General features: G+C 43.9%; 1 protein-coding gene across 1 annotated transcript; it reads left to right on the plus strand.

Annotated features, from left to right (window-relative positions):
• Positions 1 to 1,861: 1,861 nt before the first annotated feature.
• Positions 1,862 to 16,304, plus strand: slc7a6os (solute carrier family 7 member 6 opposite strand). Its single transcript, XM_055648636.1, has 6 exons — positions 1,862 to 2,211; positions 5,462 to 5,722; positions 7,715 to 7,828; positions 12,615 to 12,833; positions 14,161 to 14,290; positions 16,151 to 16,304. The coding sequence occupies exons 1-6, from the start codon at positions 2,056 to 2,058 to the stop codon at positions 16,189 to 16,191; spliced, it is 921 nt and encodes a 306-aa protein (XP_055504611.1). The 5' UTR covers positions 1,862 to 2,055; the 3' UTR covers positions 16,192 to 16,304.
• The last annotated feature ends 1,097 nt before the right edge of the window (positions 16,305 to 17,401 follow it).

Consider the following 17,401-nt stretch of genomic DNA (forward strand, 5'->3'; position numbering starts at 1 on the left):
GTGCTGAGCATCCTCCCTCCGTCTGGACTCGATACCCATGCCGGTAAGTGTGGCCACGCCCTGGCCGCCGTCAACGGCAGCCCCATCCGCACTTACGGCACTCAGACCCTTTCCCTCATCCTTGACGCCCGTCCTTACTCGTGGACTTTCACCGTCACAGACGTTTCCCAGCCATTGCTGGGCGCCAATTTCTTGCGGGCCTTTTCGTTGATGGTGGACGTTCGGAGCCGGCGCCTCATGCCCCCGGAATCCCCGCGGCCCACGGCCCCTTCCAGCCCGTACCTGGGATCTGTGACGGATGAGGGCGGGCCATATGCCTCCATAGGGAGGTTGCACGTAAGGTCACTGGGTCATAGGGCTTGACGCACGAAGCCGCTCAATCCATCTGGAGGACATCCGTAACTTTCGGTATATGTTATTAATGCAAGAAACCCGTACTTTCCTACCTGTTAAAAACCGCCAAAATGTTGAATTTTTGCGCTGAAAAAAATTGTGTTAGTCGGGGTAAGTGTGGGAGACATGCACCCAACTTCAGAATTCCAAAAGTAAATGGTAAAGAGAAGCGACAGCTGAAGGGACAACAGCAGCTAAAGTGCTTGGCGAACATTGGCTGGGCAGATATCGGAATTGAAAATATTGGGGATTATCGCGTTTGCTCACTGCATTTCATCAACAGTAAGGCATTATTTGTTTTTTTCTTGATTCCTTTGGTATCTAAAAAGTCTCAGAAGTGATAAATCTGGCTGTAAATTTTTCTTCAGATGCGTTTTCATTTTGTATGTAAAAACCCACTTGAGAACAATGGACGATTAAAAAAAATTTACAGCCAGATTTATCACTTCTGAAACAAAGGAATCAAGAAAAAACACAAATAATGCCTGTTGATGAAATGCAGTGAGCAAACGGCCAATAATAATAATAATAATAATAATAAACTTTATTACGGACTCAAGGTCCAGACAAGGGGCAAAATTACATTAAAAATGCATTGCATATCAAATGTCATAAAATACATATAAAATCTTAATATATCACATAAAAACATCATAATTTATACATTTTTTAAAAACACAATACATAAGTTAAAAACCCAGATTAAAAGAATGATCAATGTTCTACAACGAGACACCGATACCAGTGTCCCCACAACAGGGATTCGTAGCGTGTAGTGCTAACTCTTATGTTTGACAAGGCCACAATAAGCACATTTTTAGAGTCATTTATCCTGCAAATGAATTTATACATGTGATGTCTTGGGATAGCTTCTAAAGTACTGACTCCTGCAGCCACAAACATATTACTGGCACTACACCATCTAGTTGCCTTAGCAGTGTTCTCATGGCATTGTTGTATGCCACCTTTAGTCTCTGCATACTTTCCATAGTTCGACCACAGGTACGCAGTGTAGAGTGGTGTGCAGTATGCTCTAAATAGTGACATCTTAACCACATCTGCACACGCACCAAATTTACGCAAGAGAATATTCGCCTGTACCCTGTACCATCAGATCCCCGTCCACCCCATGATGTGCCCAAGACCATCATCACCCCATTCGGCCTCTTTGAGTGGCTGCGGATGCCATTTGGTTTAAAGAACGCAGCGCAGGCTTTCCAGTGGTTAATGTATATGGTGGATCGGTAGTTGGATGTTGTCATCTTTGATGCAGGGTAGGTAGAGAGGAGGAAAGGAGGGGATTATTGAGGATATTGCCAGGACTTGACTGACTGAGTTATAGGGAAAGGTTGGGCAGGTTAGGACTTTATTTCTCGGCGCATAGGAGACTGAGAGGTGATCATTTAGAGTGTATAAAATCATTGCATATAATCTTTGGTCGGGATCCTGTGCAAGAGGCGTGGAGTTGTTGCGCAGGAGTCAGCGCAAGGAGGCGAGACCAGGGAAGTTGTTGCTCCAGGCCCAGTGTGTAGGACAGGCGCGCATCAGTCCAGTTAATCGGCGCAGGCACTAAAGTGCCCATTTCGGGCCGGCTGTCAGTCGGAGCGCGGCCGCGGCTCTAGAGTCCGTCCCGCTGCAATCGCCGCCGACCCCGGCCCGACCATGGCAGCCGTGCTGCGGGTGAAGCGGAAGCGCGGCGCCGAGGCTGCCGAAGCCCTGTTGCTGGCCTGCAAGCGGCCTCGGACCGCCGGCGAGCTGGCTCTGGGAGAGCAGGTCGTGCGGACCCTCTTCAGGCTCGCCGCCACCGTCGGCTCGCAGGTAAGGCCGGCCCGAAGCCTCGGAGTTGCGTGCGAGTTGAGGCCTGGCGCCCCGCTCCGGGGACCGCTGTCAGCAGCGCGGCGGGAGGGCAGTCAGCGGCATCAACTCGCACTCGCCCACCTGCTCGGCAGCTCGCTCTTGAACCTGTCCTCAATCCCACTTTGTTCACACCCCACCCCTGCTCCGACAGCCCACCTCAAACTCACCTGTCCTGGTGCCCATCTTGTTACTCTCAGCTTTCGCTTGGGCAATCTATATGGGAGTCCACTCCCCTTCCATACTACTGTTGCTCGACCCCTGTCTGCCCGCCCACTTTTGTGTTCATCTCAAGCCGTCCTATTCCCCCTGCATCCTTCCTGCCTCGGTGCCTTAAGGACACCACACGCACACTGTTTGCCTCAAAAGAATAAATCAGGGAAGGTAGTACATCCATGGATAACAAGGGAAATCAGGGATAGTATCAAAGCGAAGGATGATGCGTACAAATTAGCCAGAAAAAGCAGCATACCGGAGGACTGGGAGAAATTCAAAGACCAGCAGAGGAGGACAAAGGGCTTAATTAGGAAAGGGAAAATAGATTATGAAAGAAAACTGGCAGAGAACATAAAAACTGACTGCAAAAGTTTTTATAGATATGTGAAAAGAAAGAGATTAGTTAAAACAAATGTAGGTCCCTTGCAGTCAGAAACAGGTGAGTTGATCATGGGGAACAAGGATATGGCGGACCAATTGAATAACTACTTTGGTTCCGTCTTCACTAAGGAAGACATAAATAATTTGCCGGAAATAGCAGGGGACCGGGGTCAAAGGAGTTGGAGGATTTGAGTGAAATCCAGGTTAGTCGGGAAATAGTGTTGGGTAAATTGAATGGATTAAAGGCCGATAAATCCCCAGGGCCAGATAGGCTGCATCCCAGAGTACTTAAGGAAGCAGCTCCAGAAATAGTGGATGCATTAGTAATAATCTTTCAAAAATCTTTAGATTCTGGAGTAGTTCCTGAAGGTTGGCGGGTAGCAAACGTAACCCCACTTTTTAAGAAGGGAGGGAGAGAGAAAATGGGGAATTACAGACCAGTTAGTCTAACATCGGTAGTGGGGAAACTGCTAGAGTCAGTTATTAAAGATGGGATAGCAGCACATTTGGAAAGTGGTGAAATCATTGGACAAAGTCAGCATGGATTTACGAAAGGTAAATCCTGTCTGACGAATCTTATAGAATTTTTCGAGGATCTAAGCCGTAGTAGCGTGGATAGGGGGGTGAACCGCTTTGGATGTGGTGTATCTGGACGTTGATTCCAGAAGGCTTTCGACAAGAAAACACCCAATAAGGGGTAGGATTAGTATACAAACTTAGAAGCACAAGGCATTGGGGTTCAGTATTGATGAGAGGATGGATAGAGAAATGGCTGGCAAACAGGAAGCAAAGAGTGCAGGAGTAAATGGGTCCTTTTCACAATGGCAGGCAGTGACTAGTGGGGTACCGCAAGGCTCCAGTGCTGGGACCCCAGCTATTTACAATATAGGGCCAATGATCTGGATGATAGCCATTGAAGGCAATATCTCAACTACCCTTTGTGGGATGACACTAAGCTGGGGGGCAGTGTTAGCTGTGAGGAGGATGCTAGGATCTTGGTTGCAAGGTGACTTGGATTATCTGGTGTGAGTGGGCAAATGTTTGGAAGATGCAGTATAATGTGGATAAATGTGAGGTTATCCATTTTGGTGGCAAAAACGGGAAAGCAGACTATTATCTAAATGGTGGCCGATTGGGAAAGGGGGAGATGCAGCGAGACCTGGGTGTCATGGTACACCAGTCATTGAAGGTAGGCATGCAGGTGCAGCAGGCAGTAAAGAAAGCGAATTGTATGTTAGCTTTCATTGCAAAAGGATTTGAGTATAGGAGCAGGGAGGTTCTACTGCAGTTGTACAGGGTCTTGGTGAGACCACACCTGGAGTATTGCGTACAGTTTTGGTCTCCAAATCTGAGGAAGGACATTATTGCCATAGAGGGAGTGCAGAGATGGTTCACCAGACTGATTCCTGGGATGTCAGGACTGTCTTATGAAGAAAGACTGGATAGACTTGGTTTATACTCTCTAGAATTTAGAAGATTGAGAGGGGATCTTATAGAAACTTACAAAATTCTTAAGGGGTTGGACAGGCTAGATGCAGGAAGATTGTTCCCGGTGTTGGGGAAGTCCAGGACAAGGGGTCACAGCTTAAGGATAAGGGGGAAATCCTTTAAAACCGAGATGAGAAGAACTTTTTTCCCACACAGAGAGTGGTGAATCTCTGGAACTCTCTGCCACAGAGGGTAGTTGAGGCCAGTTCATTGGCTATATTTAAGAGGGAGTTAGATGTGGCCCTTGTGGCTAAGGGGATCGGGGGTATGGAGAGAAGGCAGGTACGGGATACTGAGTTGGATGATCAGCCATGATCATATTGAATGGCGGTGCAGGCTCGAAGGGCCGAATGGCCTACTCCTGCACCTAATTTCTATGTTTCTAAACCGTTGATTAGCTGTTGGCATTTTAGCACAGCAGAAAACACAGCAAATAAGGGGTAGGTCATTTAGGACTGAGATGAGGAAGAACCTTTTCAGCCAGAGAGTTGTGAATCGGTGGAATTCTCTGCCATAGAAGGCAGTGGAGGCCATCTCACTGGATGTATTCATGAGAGAGTTAGATTTAGTTTTTAGGGCTAACAGAATCGAGGGGTGTGGAAAGAAAGCAGGAACAGGATACTGATTCTGGATGATCAGCCATGATCATATTGAATGGCAGTGCTGGCTCGAAGGAACAAATGGCCTACTCCTGCACCTATTTTCTATGTAAAACTGTAGGTGACTCATGCTGAAGCAGGTTCTGCCCCTTCACAGATAACTGAGCCTCATGAAAATAATTTAGGACATGTCCTGTTATGATCATTCAACAAAACAGTTTAACCCCCTCCCCCCCCCCTGTACCTCCATGATTTTGGAATTCTTTGTATTTTTAGCTTGGAATATACATTTTCAGCTCAATTTTTACACCAGTGATACCGGAGCATTCTTGCAATAGATATTGTTATTTCCTTTTTCATTTGTTGAAGTGAAATCAACATTCTTGCCAATCTCCGACTCTTTGATCAGTGGAAGAGGATTCTGAAGGGAAAGTTTTAACATGCCCTCACAAAGAGTGAATAATCTACGCAGAAGCAAATTGGTAAATTGTTAACTGTAACCACAGAGATTGACATGGCACTCTCTGCAGGATGACAGCGTACACATCAAAGAAGCCACCTCCAAGGATAAAGCGCTGCTCGCTGTAAACCCGTCAAGTACCAGCGCCCAGCGTGTTCAGCTCAGCACGCGAGCATCTCGGCAGACGGCCATCCAGGAGGGCCGATACAAAGTCATTGCCAGCCACAGAAGCAATTCTTTGAAATTTCAGCTGGGTGATGAGAAAAATGATCAGGAAACTGGCTCAGAAATCTCTCAAGCTCAGGACGAAGGAGGAGGAAACGGACAGAAGGTAACTAACTCTGCTAAAGATACATCTGGGTTAAGTTTTGATATTCTGCTGAAAACAATAGGTGAAGTAAAGCAGTGCTGAAAGAAAATACTGTTAATCATTGATCTTTCTCAAGTGCAGTTTTAAGTGATGTGAGAAATGTTGGCGAGGTTGCACTTAATGTATTGTCTTCCCTTTTGGACATTTAGCTGGAAAGAGCGCAGAGAAGATTTGAGGATATTGCCAGGACTTGAGGGACTGAGTAATAGGGAGAGCTTGGGCAGGTTAGGACTTTATTTCTCGGAGCATAGGAGACTGAGAGGTGATCATTTAGAGTGTATAAAATCATGAAGGTATAGATTGGCCCACGGACTTTTCCCAAGGTCGGGGCATTAAGAACTAGAGGGCATAGGTTTAAGGTGAGAGGAAAAAGATTTATTAAGAATTTGAGGAATAACCTTTTCACATAAATGTTGTGTCATGAACAGGCCATAGAAATTGGGGCAGGTGGCCCACGACATTTAAAGTTCATGGAAGGGGTTTAGGGCATAGGACAAATAAGAAACTAGACCTCATCAAGTTATGTCCTAGCCTTGGCCAAACTGTTTTTCCTTAGCCTTGGCCAAACTGTTTTGCCCCTACCACCATCTTGGCTGAGCTCTGATAACTGTTAAAAGTAGAACTCAAACTAGGCCAAGCCATGAATCCAAACAATGTTTGTTACACAGCATCAACTGCTGTGTGGATTATGAGCAGATTTGCATTTTATTCAAGATTTAATTGAACAAGCAAAATAACTGCAATAATTTTCCACTTGTGCTGTTGGTCTCTCATTTCCCTGACACCAAGGTTTATTGCTAAGATCCATTGCTCCCCTCACAAAACATCAGCCTTCTCGACCGCCGAGGCTACAGATGGCCATGTGATACAGGGAATGGACACTATGCTTTTCCCCTGTAAATTATAGAATGGCGAATGGATCGTCAGCTTTGGAAAGAGGCCACTGAGAGGGGATCATATGAACGCATTAAGGGTGGTAATGACACATGAAGGAGTATGTTTAAAACTTGCTCTTAAACAAGAATCAGGTAAAAATCAGTAATTTTAGAAAAATAAGTGAAAAGAGGATTTTAGGTGGTTCTTATGTGTTTCTTGTCCTTGAAATACTAGTATGGGTAAAATAGAATTAAGGAATTCCTTGTGATTGTACTCATCAGATAGAATTAAGGGATGTAAAGGAAGGAGAGTGTTTCTTAGTGGGAGTGAGTGTTGGAGAAAGTGACCGATGGCTGATGTCGAGATACTGGGTTGTGTTGAGTATTCTTTCGTTTTAACCACGCAGTATTCAGAGACTGAATTGAGCATTAGATTTCTTCTACCTGGCACTGGTTTTTAAATGTTTCATGACTTTGTGTAACACTTGTCTCCGTACCTGAAAAAGATATACTTATTCTGGAGTCATTGATGCATCGATTTGGTAAACTGATTCCTGTGTTCAAGGGGTTGTCTGGTGAAGAGAAATTGAGGAATACTGGTCGATTATAGAGTAGAATTTAGACAACCAATGCCATTTCATTGAGACGTATAAGACTCTGAGAGGGATTGCTTAGGGGTGGCGCAGAGAGGCTTCGCGTTGGAGCACCTTAAGTAGCGGCATTGTTTCAGGAACAAGGTTGGCCATCCAGGAATTTGACAAGATATTAATTTGTGCAGAGGGTACATTTTTTAAATTTACTACTTCAGAGGACAATGGATGATGCCCTGTTGTTGAGTTGATTATAGATCCATGGTCACTTAGAGAATCGGAAATAAATGACGATGCACAGAATAAGTGGTATCTCAACAAATGATTGGGTAGTTTTGAGGGGCCATGTATCCCATTACTCTTGATTTTTATATGGTAGACAGAATGGTAGATTGTACGGTAGATGGTAGATTATATGGTTGATTTTTATATTGATCTTCTGAGTTTTTTTCATTAATATGCTTCTGGTGCTTTATTTTTTTTTAAAGAACAGCAGCATATCTTCTGGAAGCAGCAAAGATGTTGGATCTGGAAAGGAAATTCAAGTGTTTGATATCCAGCATGAAGAGAACAGAGCTGACTCAAAGCACATAGATATCAAGGTAATGTCTGGGTCCTGAGTAACTAACCAGCATGAAATCATCTGAAGTTTTACACCATTTTATTGAATCGTACTTCAGAGATGGAGGCTGTGAAGCCCACCCTCTCCGTATTCACTCACTGAAGTACTACACTCCAGTTTTTCCTCCTGTGGACTTTCTTCACAGTGCTGCAGTTTATTCCCAAATGCATTTGCTCATTTCCCTTTGGAAAGCTACCATTAACTTCACACTTCAACAAAATAATAAAATATAAATCTTTCCCCAATTGGCTCTTTGGACAATTACCTTTATTTAATGCCCTCTGCCAGCACACTCTTTTATCACTGCCGTTGTTATATTATTTACTCATTTAATCACCTCTCAGGAATCTTCTCATTTGCTATGCTCTTTTTTAATCACATTGCATCACACTAAATCCTTTATTAAGGTCACCACATCCTCTCCAGGGTGCATTGCCAAAATTGCATGGAATAATCCAGTTAAAACCTGACCAATTAAAGGGTTAGTATACCTTCTTTGTTTTTGGTGCTCTGTGTCTTTACAAAACCACTGACACTTCATTTCGTCGTCTGATAGAAAGTGCTGCCTTTGCGGTTTTTGTAGTGGACGGTGTAGGTATAGTGTGCCAGGGCTAGATTCCACCACTGAGATTAACTCGGTCTCCCCGACTTCCCTTCCCTGTGTCCCACCTGAACTCCCAATTATCACTCCCTTGCCCCCCACCGCCCCTACTTTCCTCCCTATTGGCTTCACAATCTACAACTCTTCAATCCTGTCTCATCCCTTCTGCTTTTATCTCTGGCCTTTGGTCTAACCATCTGCATATCAAAATCCCCCCCCTCACCTGTGTCCACCTATTAGCTGCCATGCTCTGTTCTGCCACCCCCAACATAATCAGTCTGAAGATGAGTCAACTCAAATCTTTGCCTATCTATGTTGTCCACTGATGCTGCTTGGGTTACTCTAACACTTTGTGTCCTTTTAACTCGCGGTCATGCAGAATCTGGTAGCAAATATGATTTTTGGCAAGTGATTCCACAGTGATGCAGTTGCAGAGGTCCTCACCAAGTTCAGAAGAGATCTGGCGTCATTCGAAGACATTATCTTTGTTTTTATGTCTCGCAGGGACTCTGTTGACACACAGACGAGATTTGTGTGAGTGCAAAGTAGTTTCTCCACAGTCTGTAATAACCACTTATGCATCCCTAAATAAATCAGCTTCTGCCTCATACAATATTTTGAGACTGTTAATATGACTTTGAGAAGGTGATTTGTGACAGGGCAATTTCCCATATGGGTCAAGTTAATGGAAGACATTCAGTATACTTTATCACAGGTTTATAAATAAAAACTGCTTTCATTAATCTGTAGTGGTAAAGTTTGCATGAAACAAAAAGATTCGAATTGGGAAGTTGGGAGCATCAACTCCCAGTGTTTATGGATACACTACGTCTGTTGAAATAATATAATTTACAAACCTTCCCAATTCCTTGCCTTTCATCTCAAGAGTCTCCGTGTTCAAAGAATCGTCCTTCACAATTTCCAGCTGTGATGAGATTCCACCATCAGACATCTTCCATCCTCGTCTTGCTTTCAGCCTTTTGAATGGACAAATTCTTTGCAACTACCTAATCCATATTTGTATCTCGACTTGCTGCCCCACTTCTTATCTTTTCTAGGCAACTGCAGGAGATGCAGCATCTGGCCTTTTATCTCTTCCCTTACCACCATCCAGTCACCCATTGAACGAACAGTCCTTCCAGGTGAAGCTTTGATTCATTTGCGCTTCTTCAAATCAAGTGGACTGCATTAAATGTCCGCAATGTGGTCTTCTCTGCATTGGAGAAATCAAACACAGATTGGGTGTTTGTTTCGCGGTGCCAGTCTGCAGGTGTGACACATTGTTCCCTGTGCCTTGCCATTTTAATTTCTCCACCTCGATCTGACTTATCTCTCTGTAGTCTCCTGCATTGTGACAGTGAGGCCCAACATAAATATGAGGAACAGCGCATCGTCTTATGACTGTTGGCATGTTGCAGCTTTTTGGCATTGAAAACTCTGCATCAAATTTACCACTACTGATAATTCACTTTGTATTGGAATTGGCCAGATAATCTGTGATACTGGCTGATTATTAGCATACCATGCCTGCTGATCACATCATCTAGCACTGCGTTTGTTGCTTTGTTTGTGTTCTCTCCTAAATGTTCTTCTTTCATAGTTTTTATGTACCTTTGTTTAGATTCTTTTTTCTAAGCCATTGACTTTATGACCTAGTTTGTAGATTCTCTCCGGCAATCAACCTCAAACATCAGAGATATTCCCTTTGCCCATCTCCATCCTTTCCACAGCCTCTCCACAACTGTAAATCACTTGTTTTCTGTCTAGGGTATGCCCCATAATCCTGTTGTTAGTAACGCAATACAGACACAGAAGCATAAGACCACATTGCAGAGAGGATCACTGCAGAGAAGACCACATTGAGGACATTAAATGCAGTCCACTTGATTTGAAGAAGCGCAAATGAATCGATGCTTCACCTGGGTGACTGGATGGTGGTAAGCAGGGGCGGAAATCGCTATGAAAACATGGGGTGGGGAAGGGAAGGGAGAGGAGAGGAGAGGAGAAGGGAAGAGAAGAAAGGAGAGGCAGAGAGACAATTTCTTGGTGGCCGCGCGAGACTTCGGAGGCATCGACCGTGGGCCCTGTGGACGGTAACCTGCTGGTTGGTGACCTACTTCCACCTCTGACTGACACCTCCCTCTACCAATCATCGCGCTGAATTATCATGTTCCCCCCCCCACCTGCTGACCGATCATCAGTCCCACCCCCACTGTCTCGGGGAGAGCGGAGATTTTTAATAGATTTTTTTCACCGAATTTCAAAATCCGGATCGCAAAACATGGGGGGGATTGTCCTCCACCTCTCAAAACATGGGGATGTGTGTGCCCCCACACCCCCTGGGATTTCCGCCCATGGTGGTAAGGGAAGAGGTAAAAGGACAGATGTTGCATCTCCTGCAGCTGCCTAGGGAGTGCAGCGTAGGTTTACAGGGTTAATTCCCGGGATGGCGGGACTGTCATATGCTGAGAGAATGGAGCGGCTGGGCTTGTATACTCTGGAGTTTAGAAGGATGAGAGGGATTCTTATTGAAACATATAAGATTATTAAGGGTTTGGACACGCTAGAGGCAGGAAACATGTTCCTGATGTTGGGGGAGTCCAGACTCAGGAGCCACAGTTTAAGAATAAGGCATTTAGAACGGAGACGGGGAAACAGAGTTGTGAGTGTGGAATTCTTTGCCTCAGAAGGCGATGGAGGCCTGTTCTTTGGATAATTTCAAGAGAGAGCTAGATAGGGCTCTTAAAGATAGCAGAGTCAGGGGATATGGGGAATAGGCAGGAACGGGGTTCTGATTAGGGATGATCAGCCATGATCACCTTGAATGGCTCAAAGGGCCAAATGGCCTACTCCTGTACCTATTGTAAATTTAAAAAATAAATAATAATAAACACGCTGTAACTCCTGCCACCTTATCTGCAACAAAATAACTTTTTCTATTTCCCCCAGTTCTGAGCCAATCTGTAACATTACCTTTTTATCGCTTTCCACAGATACTGTTTGGCCTGCTGCAGGTTTTCCAGTATTTTATGATTTATTTTATATTAACATAGTCGTCAGGCATTTAAATATATAATTTAAATCAGGCCTTTCTGCGATAGGTTGTGTAAAAGCACAGCCAGTGACAGCAAAGTGGCAGAAACATTATTATAATGATTCTACTTCAGAATGTAGCAGGAAGAATGACAAGGCAGATATGATATTGAATGTAGCATAACCATTTAAACAGAAAAAGGAGAATTACTAACAAGCAATTAAAATCAAATGTCAGTGGTATTGAACGTATTTAATAATTAGCTAAAAGATGCAGAGTGTCAGTGGGCTGGTGGATAGCTAATGTTATATATATATTTAGAAAGGAAAACCAACTGTCAAATTGGAATGGGCATCTCATTTTTGAGTGACAAGATTGAAGGATTAGAAGATACTAGACCAAGGGGGACCCGTTGGGTCCCGTCCCCTCAACGCGGGGGGGGGGGGATGGGGCTAGCCACATCACACACACACTAACCATCCCTCCCAAACACATGGGGAGGGGGGGTGAGAGGGGAAGAGAGGAAGGGAGGGACAGAGAGGGGGAGGGGGCAGAGAGGGAGCGCGCAGCACGACTCAATCCAGAGCCCTGGGTGGGGGGGAGGAAAGTGCAGGGCGGTTGGGCCACGTAACTCGCAGCTCGTTCCTGCGCAAGGAGCAAAGGCATTGTGACGTAATGCAGCTGGCTTCAGCAGTTAGATTTTAAAACAATTTTAATTTTTAGTAAAAAACGCGGGAAATAAGTAACCACATTTTTAGATGAGGAAATTTTTGAAATCATGAGGTAAATCTTTACTGGAATATGTAAAAAAAAAAATTCCGTTACCTCGTCGGGTTTTGGAGGAGATGTGACTGACAAACAAACAGCCAAACAAACGTAATCCAAGATCAGAGTTTTAATTGTTATATGATATGATTGTGCCGTTAACTGTTGCATTAACTTTAGTCTTGCCCTGTCAGAGATATTTTCTCTGTTTTATCCATCTCTCCCCGAGCTTCTTTGCAACTAAAGCAGTTTTTTTTCTTTCCAGAGATGCTGCTTGACTTGCTGGGAGCTTCCTGCATTTTTGTTTTTCACCAACATTCTCAATTTTATTCCACCATCTTACTTTATGGGTGTTTTGCATTTTAGGATTCTGGTCCAGGGCAGTATGATCCAGAGACAATTCTGTGTAACTCTGTTAAGATGATCCGGGAGAAACTTACTGTGTCAAATTGTGGACTTGGGGCAGAGCATCGGGAGAATATGGACGAGTATGTTTATGACATATATTATACAGATGGCTACATTAGTAGAGGTGGAATCGAAGACATTCTGTCTGTGGTACCATATCATGAAGAACAAGAACTGGTGAGTTAGCAGTCTGCTGCATGTTGATTTCTTTGTAGGTGACGTAAGCAAAATCTAACACTGCCATACAGCAAAGTGTGCCTTGCTCACTTCCAAACAAGGCCCAAGTGCAAGTTTTCACACATGTCTGTAGAATCAGTTGCAAGTTGTCACACATAGCAAAATCAGTAACTGTTAAGACTCCTGTGATTCCTGGTTGAACATATAGTTGATGATCCTTGGAGATCATGTACAAGTTTTCCTGGCTGTAGCCAGTAGTTATATAGGTAACTGTTAAGGGCCTGTCCCACTTGGGCGACCTAATCCGCGAGTCCAGAAGAGTGCCTTCGACCTTCAAGCTCGAGAGCACGCTCCTGGAAAGCCTCGACCTGGATCAACCGGCCGCGGTGAACCCGCAAGTTGGATTGACCAAACAGCGAGCTGCATCTACTGACCACACACACACACACACACACACACACACACACACAAGGGGGGGGGAGAAGGGGGGGGGGAGAGAGAAGGTGGGAGACACTTTTAATAAGTATAATAAAGTTTAGCGGGCATTTAGCGTAGGTCTTTCTCAGCCATGAAACTCCAATGAGCCAATCAAAATGGCCAGTCAGCGAAGGAGATGGTCTGGGGCTGCCTTCGAGTGCTTGTAAGTAAATAGCGAACCCACGCCACTGCCCTAAGAGTGAAAAAAAACCCATGCCGACCAAATTTTACTCGCGGAAAATTTTTCAACATGCTGAAAAAATTTCCACAACCTAGCTGAGGCCGCGAGTAGGCGGGAACCTCCCTCGAGCATGAAGGAGAGTTCCAGCCACCTCATACAACCTTAGGACCTCGTGTCGACCATGCTGCGTCCAGGGCAAACTCTTCTAAACTCGCAGCTTAGGTCACCCAAGTGGGACAGGCCCACAAGTCTTTAGCCATAGCCTCTTCTGAGCTCAGTCTTGTTGTTTCTCCTCAGCCAAGCCAAAGCTGGCGTAGGATTAGCGGTCACATTCATTTCAAAGATATCCTTACCAGTGGAATGGGAAAAGTAATTGCTTTTTAAAATTTACTTTAGTTTGATGTTCTCTGATTTTTTAATTTGGAAAATACGTAAAATTTAAATGACTTTTCCAGGCATCTCTGAATGTCCAGAGCCCAACAAAATTGCCCGCTTGTTTTCACTAGGATATAGGAGTTTGCAGTAGCCAACCAGGTTCAACAAGGTCAGGAACATTAACATCAAAAAAATGCTGAATCATCATCAGACTGACGAGCATTTTGGCAGTGCTATATTTGTGCAAACCAACACCAGGTTCTTGTTACATTGCATGATACTGTTGCATTACAGATGAGCGATGAGATGATTGGAGATGAAACATATGAGGATGAAGATGATGAGAATGAAGAAAATAATTGGCGGAATGATTATCCAGATGAAGATGACTGGAATAGTGAAGAGGATATGGAAAAACAAGATGGTAACATTTGGCAACATGTCTAATCTAACTATTAGGATTAATTTCCAAGAGAGATGGGGTGGGACAAAGCCTGGCAAGTGATAGGTGGATACAGATGAGGGAGCTTGCGTGGCAAATTGGGGACAAAAGCTAGTGATGCACAGGAGGGAAAAGGCTGCGAGATAAGGAGAGAAGAGATAGGAAATGTGACAGAGGAAGGAATATAGATGAAAGGGGATGAAGAGGGGTGGGGGGGGGGTATTAGTTGCCTAAAATTGGAGAATTCGATATTCATGCCATTGGGCTGTAAGCAATTCCAATGGAATATGAGGTGCTGTTCCTCCAGTTACAATGTGGCCCCATTGGCAATGGAGGCGGCCCAGGACAGAAAGGCCAGTATGGGAAAGTGAGTTTAAATGGTTAGCAACTGGGATATCCAGCAAGCCTTGGTTGACCAAGCGCAAGTGTTCATTGATACAAATAACGAGTTTATGCTCGGTCTCACTGATAGAAAGGATGCCACATTGGGAGCACTAGACACAGTCGCTGAGGTTAGAGGAGGTGCATGTGAAACCCCACCTCTTCTGGAAGGATTGTTGGGGTCCTGGGTGGATGTGAAGGGGAAAGTGCAGGGACTGATGTTGCACCTCCTGTGGTTGCAGGGGTAAGTACCTGGGGAGGGGGTGGTTGAGTAGGAAAGGAAGAGTGAACCAAGGGAATGTGGAGGGAATGGTCTCTGCAGAAAGATGTTGGAATTGAGAAGATGTGACTGGTGGTGAGATCACCTTGATCGTGACAAAAATGTTGAATTATGTTTTGGACGCGGAGGCTTGGACCATCTAGCCTTGTTCCATCTGGTGGGGGTGGGGGGGGAGGAATTGTGAAACAACTATGTGACATAGAGGAGACATGGGTAAAGGATCCAACTACAAGAGCAGGGAGAAACCATGCTTACTGAAGAGGACTTCTTGGATGTCCAAGAGTATAAACTTTCATCTTGCGATCAGATGTGGCAAAACAGAGAATGGTTGGTGCCTGGAACGTGCTGCAAGGGTGTTGTTGCAAATAAATATGATAATGGCATTTAAATAGGACATGGACATGCAGGGAATAGAGGGATGTGGATCATATGCAGGTAAATAGCACGTTTAATTTAGCATCATGGTTGGCATAGATATTACGGGCTGAGGGGCATGTTCCTATAGTTTACTGTTCAATATTTTAGTTGTACATATTGTATTGCCATGAAGCACTTTTGGTGCATTGAAAGTATTACCAATCCATTGCAAAAAATGGTTTTGTGGCAAATATATATGCTTCTTTCATAACCATCTTTGTAAAGGGAGAGTATCGTCGGCCATAATGAAATATAATAATAAAAGTGGAAAAAATGTAGAAGCCGACAACCAAAATCCCTGTTTATGTTCAAATGTCTTCTTGGAACTTTGGTAGAAGTTTGAGCGATATCCAGCCCAAAGAAACAATGGTTTATTATGTGCCAAACGATTTCTGGAAATGGCATCTTGAATCCACTTTACTGGATTCGCTCAAGACCATGACTACATTTTTTTGGTATTAATTTGCAGTTTGAGCATTGTCACAATATGAACTAACATTATAATAATAATAATAATAATCTTTATTTATATAGCACTTTTCAACAAAACCAGTATTTGAACCAAAGTGCTTTACAGAGTTTGATTAAATTAATAGAACAGACCAAATGTCAATATATCCATACAAAAACAAAAAAGAGAAAAAAGAAAAAAAGACACAGAACAGTACACTATAGAACTTAAGAAGAATTTGAAAAAAATAATACATCCATTATTCAAACAATTGCTAAATTATTTTTTAAACCAAATTCATGATCATTTTCAGGACCCTTCTCTCGTGAAGAAGAGGACACATTTAATTTCTGACATCTTTTCTCCAACTCTTTCTCCATGGACACTGGATCAAAATTGGAGGATAGTTTCTGTGAATGTCTTTTTTTTAAGATTCAAATGTAATAAAAAATTATACCGTGCTTGAATTCAAGATTACTGGATGAATTATTTGTTATTACACTTGCCATTAACATCAGCTTCTTTACATTATGTTTAGAATTGTTTACAGTACTTCATATCAGACGAGTAGCAAATTCCTTCTGTTTATTTCGTTCAAAATAAATTTTGAGCGTTCTTTTTTAAATAAGTTTTCTGTTCCCTTTGACCTGCTAGCCCTTGCTTAGTGTCCCAGAAAGCATTTCCCTATTATATTGCATTGTAATCTAACTAACTAAAGATCCAAAGGAGACCCTTTAAAACATGAAATATACTTGAGTGGGTCTGAGGAAAGATGCTTGAAGATCAAGACCTCATTCAGATCATCATCAGATGACTGCAATTGTGGGCTGCATCAGTGAGGGGAGGAAAGCTGAATACAGAGGTATAGTCAATGACTTTATTGAGTGGTGTGGGCTGAATCACCTGCAGATCAATACCAACAAGACTAAGGAGTTAATGGTGGACTTCAAGGGCCTGTCCCACTTTCACAACCTAATTCACAACCTTTTTTACTCGTGGACATTTTTCATCGGGCTAGAAAAACGCCCCGACCTACTTGATGTCATGAGTACCTACGACTAGCATCACAACCTACCTACGACCACGTGACGACCATGCTGCGAGTATGAGTCGAGGGCAAACTCGGCAGAGGTCGTGAATTAGGTCGTGAAAGTGGGACAGGCCCTTTAGGAGGAGAGGAACACCCGACCACATCAATGCTGTGGATGTGCAGTTTACCAGGGAGTACAAATACCTTGGAGTATACCTGCACAGTAAACTGGGCTGGTCCAGGAACACTGAGGCCCTGTACAAGAAAGGACTGAGCCGGCTGTACTTCTTGAGAAGGCTCTGCTCCTTCAAAGTCTGCAATAAGATGCAGCAAATGTTCTACCAATCGGTTGTAGCTAGTTCCATCTCCTTCTCTGCCATGTGCTGGTACAGCAGTGCCAAGGCCCCCGATGCCAATAGGATTAATAAACTCATCAGGAAGGCTGGCTCCGTCCTGGGGGCATAGTTGGATTCATGGGAGGTGGTCTTGGAGGGGAGGATGCTCCTTGAGCTGCAGAGCAACCTGGACAATACA

This window comes from Leucoraja erinacea, chromosome 17 (assembly GCF_028641065.1).
Source record: "Leucoraja erinacea ecotype New England chromosome 17, Leri_hhj_1, whole genome shotgun sequence".
Classification (NCBI taxonomy): Eukaryota; Metazoa; Chordata; class Chondrichthyes; order Rajiformes; family Rajidae; genus Leucoraja; species Leucoraja erinaceus.

Bases quoted from the DNA above. Each gene is read 5' to 3' on its own strand.
- slc7a6os (XM_055648636.1), top strand. From the start codon at position 2,056: ATGGCAGCCGTGCTGCGGGTGAAGCGGAAGCGCGGCGCCGAGGCTGCC. The intron at 5,723-7,714 runs GTAACTAACTCT...TTTTTTTTAAAG, and splicing joins GAGGAGGAAACGGACAGAAG to AACAGCAGCATATCTTCTGG. The intron at 12,834-14,160 runs GTGAGTTAGCAG...GTTGCATTACAG, and splicing joins ATCATGAAGAACAAGAACTG to ATGAGCGATGAGATGATTGG.